The sequence below is a fragment of the Gossypium hirsutum genome, chromosome D11 (genome assembly GCF_007990345.1).
Source record: "Gossypium hirsutum isolate 1008001.06 chromosome D11, Gossypium_hirsutum_v2.1, whole genome shotgun sequence".
Taxonomy (NCBI): domain Eukaryota; kingdom Viridiplantae; phylum Streptophyta; class Magnoliopsida; order Malvales; family Malvaceae; genus Gossypium; species Gossypium hirsutum.
Window position 1 is genome coordinate 20,495,253 of NC_053447.1, and position 6,989 is coordinate 20,502,241.

Consider the following 6,989-nt stretch of genomic DNA (forward strand, 5'->3'; position numbering starts at 1 on the left):
AAAGGCTACGTACCTTGCTTTGCATCTTTTGGGCATGTATTGAATAGAGTAAAGTAAACTTGATTAAGTTACATTGTTGCCTAAGAAGGCTTGCATTCTTGAAAATGTGAGACTTGCTTGATAAAACTTGAAAGCTAAATAGTATAACAAAACATACTTTCAAGGTTCAGTGTAGTGAAGGCTAAGCTTTTGAGAAGATAAAATATGCCTTGAAGGTTAAATAAAACAAAGCATGCCTTGAAGGCTATACACAACAAAGCGTGCCTTGAAGGACAAACTTCTCAAAATATGAAGTATGTCTTAAGGGCTAAGTGGAGTGAAGCATACCTTAAGAGGATGATTTAACAACATTGATAAACGATGTGCTTGAAAATGTTGGCAAAGCTTATTTGCTTCTACTAGAGAGAAGGCTACCTTTTTCCACCTTCGGATAATTAAGTTCGCCATTTTGTAGGGCCTTACTAGCATAATAAATAGGATTCTAGCAAGTTGCTTCTTTCTTGATCAAGATTGCCACCACTATCTCATATGATGTTTACTGAGTACATGTTTAAAAGGACCTTAAAGGATGGTGAAGTCAGTAAATTAAGGAGGGGAACTCAGATATATTTTCATTTGGTCGAAGGAATTTTATAGTATATTTCTATTTGAAAGGTGCTTTGAAGGCCTTGAAGAAAGGTAGACACTTTTCTACCATTTTTGACAAAAAATTATTTGATGCTACAAACTTGCCTGTTCGCTTTTGTATTTCTTTTGTGTTCTCAGGGGGAGTGAAATCTAGCATAGCCTAGATTTTCTCTAGGTTCGCCTCCTCTACTGGATATCATGAATCCAATGAACTTTCTAGCACTTACGCTGAAGGCACACTTAGAAGGATTCAATCTCATGTTGTAGGATCTAAGAATGGTAAATACCTTTTGTACACCCCTTACATGTTGCTCCATGGGTGCACTCTTCGCCAACATATCATCAACATATACTTTCATGTTATGCCCAACAGTAATTGACCACGCCCCAACATGCGTGCACCGGGGCTTATACTACGCAATTGAGTATATATATTAAGTGCGGTATCTGCAAGTGAATAGGTCAAATTGTAATATAGTTTAAGTTTACAACGAGACACTTTGGAAGTATTCTAAAGATCGTACCCTAGTGATTACTAGATTAGAGAGAATTATCACTAAATTAATTATCTGAAAATGATTTCTAGTCTAGTCGAGTCATGAATTAGTAATGTGAATTCCAAATTAAGATAGTAATAAAAATAATAAGATTAAACTAAACCTGAACCTAAGTTAAACTATCGAAACTTCCTATTCCTAATTTCAACAATACAATCTACCTAGCCTAGAATCAATTGAATTACTAATTATTAATTGAGCCTATAACTACCTTTAATTGAGTTATTTACCTCTTTTAACTAGGAATATCTTTTCAGTCTCATCTTCACTAAGAGTTATTACCTAAGATACCCTTTCTGTCTCACTTAAGCACACAGATACCCATTCGGTCTCACCGCTCAACACAAGTCTACTAAAGGCTTACCCAACATGATACCCTTTCGGTCTGACCTGTCAAGATGTTTTACTAGGGTTGTCAATCCTAGTATACTAATTTCTTTTGAAAACTTGAATAAATACTCAATTTTAGATAGTTATTCACTTAATCGATTAATTAGTTAACCAATTGATTCATGTGAGATATATATAAATGTAAAAGTTTATTCTAATATTTGCACAAACATTCAATTAAAAAAATTAATGAAAAAAGATATAAATAAAAGAATGACAAAGAGAATGCTTATTGATGAATCGATTTAACAGCACAAATTTGGAACATTCTCCGTTCGCAATTGTCTCAACTTTGGAATAGAAATCTCCTGACTAAGAAAACATTAAACCAAAACCCTAATTTACTGAAAGCTAAATTGAAATCTATGTAAAGAAATCTATAGAAAAAAGTCCTTAATCTATTGTTTTGAGTTGATATATATAGTAGTTGTGTAGCATGACCTAATTAGGTCAATTACAGGCTGATTAACAAGTCAAATATGATTGTGTGGATAAAAAACACCCTTGCATTATTTTTGGGCCTCGTCAAACCGATTTCGCAACATTGAACGCCTAATGCTCCCTCTTTTGGTTTGAACTTGGATGTTGCGACATGCCCTTGTGGTTGTCACAACATCAATGGCTATGTTTTCCCCCCTCTTGGTTCGAAGTTGGGTGTTGCGACATTCCCTTTGAATGTTGTGACATCCGGGGTAATCCATTGACTCATCGACTTACAATATCGTCATGCACACTAAATCAACATGCTAGTTCCTCCTTAGGTTTAGATCGGCCTAACAAGTCATAAAACAACACTAAAAGCTCAATTTATTAAACTTACATTAAAAAATAACTAAGTTTAAAAAAAATTAAAAGATATAAAATCACCTAAATACAAGCTCATTAAGTGGTGAAAAGAGCTTAATTTACCACAATGAATTGTGGTATATCAACAACATTGTATTTTTGTTTGGAAGCATTATGGATTTGAAACATGTGTGCTGATTGGCTTTTGTTTTAGCTAAGCCTCATAGGCGATGGAGGGTCCAAAATTCCTTGATTTTTATCTGGCTGAAAATATAAGTAGGTAAATCAACAAGGGGGCTATAAATCTCAAACTTATTGGAGGGTTTTCTTTTAGTTTTTCTTCCTTCTTGTTAGCGTTTTCCATCACCTCTTTTCATTCTCTAGTGATGTAACAAGCTACAAAGGTTAGAAAAATGTTGCCTCCCAAATGTATGCTTGTTGGAAAATCAGGTTTAAAAAACGAAGCGAAAAATAAATTTAGGGAAAAACTAAAGTTTTAAAAAGAAACTCCAAAACAAGAACTTGGTTGTGATATCTAAAGTACTAAACACTTAATCAAAATTGTACCTTTTCGATTCGTCTAGGCTGATGCTTCGACTGAGTAGTCTTCTCTGCTATCCTCAAGCTCACGTCTGCCAAGTGTGAGCTCGTTTTGAATTAGAAAAATTTTCACAAAAATTACCAGTGGGGTAATTTCACAAGTTCTCTAAACTTTTAGGTCAAGTTAAAAATAAGAAAAATATTTTTAGAAATTTTTTGAAATAATCTCTTTAGAGAATTTTCTCTCTACAACTCTCTTGAATTCAAGTGTATGAAATAATGACTCAAGGCTCTCTTTATATAGGGAGAGTTTAGAGAGTTCAACTCTGATTAAACTTAACCATTTTAATATTAAATTAATATAATACTTATCAAGATAAATATTAGATTAAATTTAATATTAAATCTTATTAAATTAATAGAATATTTATCTACAAGATAATCTGAAATTAAATTCTCTAATAGAATCCTAGTAGGAGTGTAATTCTTTTGCTGCTCAACCACCAAAGACTCAGGGCCAGTTCTTTATTGCTTTTGCGAAGTGCTTTTGAGAAGTGCTTTTGAAAAGTGCTTTTCAGAAGTGCTTTTGAGAAATTTGAGTGTTTGGCATTGCTGTCAAAAAGTACTTTTGAATAATAAAATGTCCATTTTAGACATGAGATTATAAAGTAACAAATATGTATTTAAATAATGTTCAAATTAGTTAATATTATGATATTTTAGCAAAAATATAAAAAAATAATTTATTATAACTTACTGTTAATATTTTAATATATAATATTAATTTTAAATATTTCTAAGTAATTAATAATAATTATTTATAAAATTTAATTAGAATATATAAACTATATTTAAATATTTAAATATAAAAATTAAATATTTTTAATTAGATATTGACAAGATTGTATTATTATAAAAATTATTTTTTATTTTTAATTAATGCTTTTAACACATTTGTATTATTTTATTTTAAAATGCATTTGAATATATAACTCATATTATATACTAACATAACATAGAAAACATAAACCTAACGAATTAAAATATTACATATATTTGGATTAAAATTTTAAAAAGGGATAATATTTATATACCAAATATAAATACTAAAAATTTGTCAATAGCATTTACAATTTAAAGTGAATTCATTAAACTAGATGATTTGGTTATATTCAATAAATGATTTGGTTAATACAATACTTATATTTGATAAGTATATGAAAATGAAAGTCGAGATTGTCTGACGAAGAACGCAAAAAAGAATATTTCATGGAAAGAAGATTGTTAGGATGAATTCTTTAATTCCAATCATTTAAATATACTACCCCTTTCTTTTATGGTGATCGTCATATTATATATTTTTAGCATATAATTGTGTTGTGTTCCAAGTTCTCAAATCTAATATTTCTTTTTAAGGAAAGATCGGATCCATGTTTTCAACATCTCTGCTTTGGAAACTGTAAGTGTGAAAACCTCTCTGCTTTGGAAAGACTTGATAAAACTCTGGCTGCAGTTTATCTTTACTGTGATAAAATATTCCACATGGTACTGCTTTCATGGTCACTATAATGAAAACATCACCATAAAGCAAAACTAGCTGTAACAATGCACTGTTGCTACACATTTATTTACCATTTGAAAAAAAAAATTGAAAGAGAAAGGGTGCTAAACCATCAGTGTCTGTTTTGCTACAGTCAAGTGCTTCACAGTGTGAATACTGATGCTTTTCTTGCACTGATGCTTTTTCATTTCTGATAAAGATCCACACCCGTTCTAAGTTGGACAATGTGTAAACAAAAAGCATGCAAGCATTGGTAATCAAGAGCATGCAAGCATTAAAAGAAATAAGAATATAACCAATAATTAAACAAGTCATCGTGCGAAAGTTGATACCTAGTGTAGCCTCTAGAACAATAAATACAATTGAACCTATAATCCAATTAAACTCAATGACAAAAACATTAATGAATATGTAGAAGATTTCATTAAATAATACTTATTATCAAAGTGATTACTCATTTGCAGTATCCTAGTCCATTTCATTTTGCTCATACAGTTTTAAAATTGAAAGAACATTCTATTATAACAATGTCCAGCTTTTAACATAAAGAGAGCACCAAATTCTGAGCATCAGAGTGTGCCTGCTGCAACTCTACCTTAACAGGCTCAGCTGCTTGCAGTTCTGCTTCCATCTTAGCTATTTTATCCGTAAGGCTCCTCATTTGTTGTTCTCTTTCAGATGTTACAGCTCCTATCTGAGCATGCAAGATCTGCAACTCATGCTGTGCAGCAGCAAGTTCCTATCTCATTATCCAGATTTTCACTTTTGCCATTAACAAAAGCTCGTAGACAAGATACTTCTTTCTAAAAAACAGAATTTTGGATAATAAGGATAACTAGAAACCTGAAAGAATATGAGAACCATGCAAATGAAATAAATAAAATGAATCATTTAAACTTTGGCATGACTTCAGCTCACAAAAACAGAAGATTCTGCTTGCTGCTTGAAATTTTGTAAATTAACATTTATTATTTCTACCTTTATTTTTCAGTTAAGATAAAGCAAAACATAATACAATTACTACTTGCTCAATAGAAAGGAGATTCAGCAGAGAAGTATAGTGAAACTCATATTGATAAATAGAAACTGAGCAAACCGCCTACTATTACAGTATTACAATAACTTTAAAGGTACTTTCAAATATGATCGTAAGTTTAACAATATTATACCTTCAGCTGTTGAATTTGCAGTCTCATAGCAACAACATCTCCAGATGCATCTTCATTTACCACTACCTACAATACATTAGTTCAAATCTTTCAATAAATATGACATCCAAAATTTAAAAACTATATACATTAACTAGAATTTGACTAACTGATTAAAAGGTTAAAAGAAATAAATTTTTTTAAACAAAAAGTTGTATTTTTAAATATATATATACATGAAAAAAACTTGGTATCACTCTACCTTTTTAACTAAATGGGTTCCACAACACAAAACTCTTATTATTAGTATACAATTATAGATTATGTAGTCTAAACAGGCTCAAAGGCTAGCATCGATTCCCGTTGGGAACAGAAAATGAAACAGAGGATTTCAGGAAATCACATGAATGACGAGTAAGCCATGCATTGAATTAAAAGTAGCTAAGCAATGATCTCATACATTGTTCTTAATAAATTTAGCCCGCTGTGCAAACTTCAATGTACTTAGTGTCTCCAATGAACAACTGCAGAAAATGCCCAAAAGTTCGAACTTGAACAGTTCCAATGAAACCAAATTAATTTTGAAAACAATTTATAACCATGAACAGTCTCTATATCCTTTGTTTTTCTTTTATCGGTTCTTCACCACATAGTAAATAGGCTCACTCTCATATAAGAATCAAACAAAAAATTTACACCACAGTTCCCAATCTCAATCAAATAGAGACTAAAGGAAGAATTAACTAAAAGAAACCACAAAACCAATATGAAGAGACTTTTTAACAGATGAAAGTGGAAGAGTAGCAAAACAAATCCAGAATATAGGTTTGATAAGATAATACAATTCGAAATTAATGAAAGACCCAGAAAATCTAATCAAATGGGAAGTAATAAGAGGAGTAAAAAAAAAAGAAACCTTTCGGCAGTGGCGAGATTGGTGGGCACATCGTCGGTGCAAGCGAATTGCAATGCTGAAACAACTACTTGCCTGTTTCCCTTCTCCATTTCTTTTATCTCGATTCTCAATCCCCAAACCACAGCCGCCGAGTAGAGTAAAGCAAAGCAGTAATCCAGAATTTTTCCTGAAAATTCTAATCGAAAGCAGTAAGCCAAAATTTTGAAAGTGAAAATGTGAAAAAATGGGTATAGAGCTCCTCTAAAGAACCAGAGAAAAGAAACTTTTTTGGGGGAGAAGGCAGGTTAAAATAGGAAATTATCAGCCAAACGGACTTTTGGCTGAAGAAATGGAGAAATTTTTAACTTCTCCATTAGCCAAAAAGCACTTCTCAGATGGTGAAAAAAATTTTGAAACGATGGCCGTTCTTTGCTTTTAAGAGAAAAGCACTTTTGATGCAAAAGCCCGTTTAAAAAGCAGAGGAG

The 6,989-nt window shown here is 31.5% G+C and overlaps 1 protein-coding gene across 6 annotated transcripts; it reads right to left on the reverse strand.

Moving 5' to 3' along the window:
• Nucleotides 1–4,861: 4,861 nt before the first annotated feature.
• On the reverse strand, nucleotides 4,862–6,989 carry LOC121223817 (kinesin-like protein KIN-12E). Of its 6 annotated transcripts, none has more exons than XR_005921235.1 (4): nucleotides 6,526–6,986; nucleotides 6,070–6,133; nucleotides 5,631–5,692; nucleotides 4,862–5,264 (listed from the first exon to the last, which is right to left on the reverse strand). XR_005921235.1 is itself a non-coding variant. In XM_041106459.1 (4 exons), exons 1-4 carry the CDS (start codon nucleotides 6,612–6,614, stop codon nucleotides 5,233–5,235), a joined length of 291 nt encoding a protein of 96 aa, XP_040962393.1. In that variant the 5' UTR covers nucleotides 6,615–6,986; the 3' UTR covers nucleotides 4,862–5,232. The 6 variants fall into 6 exon arrangements, 2 of the variants coding, with proteins under 2 accessions (XP_040962393.1, XP_040962392.1); XR_005921236.1 differs by having other exon boundaries at nucleotides 4,862–5,304; nucleotides 6,526–6,955; XM_041106459.1 differs by having other exon boundaries at nucleotides 4,862–5,304; nucleotides 5,631–5,696.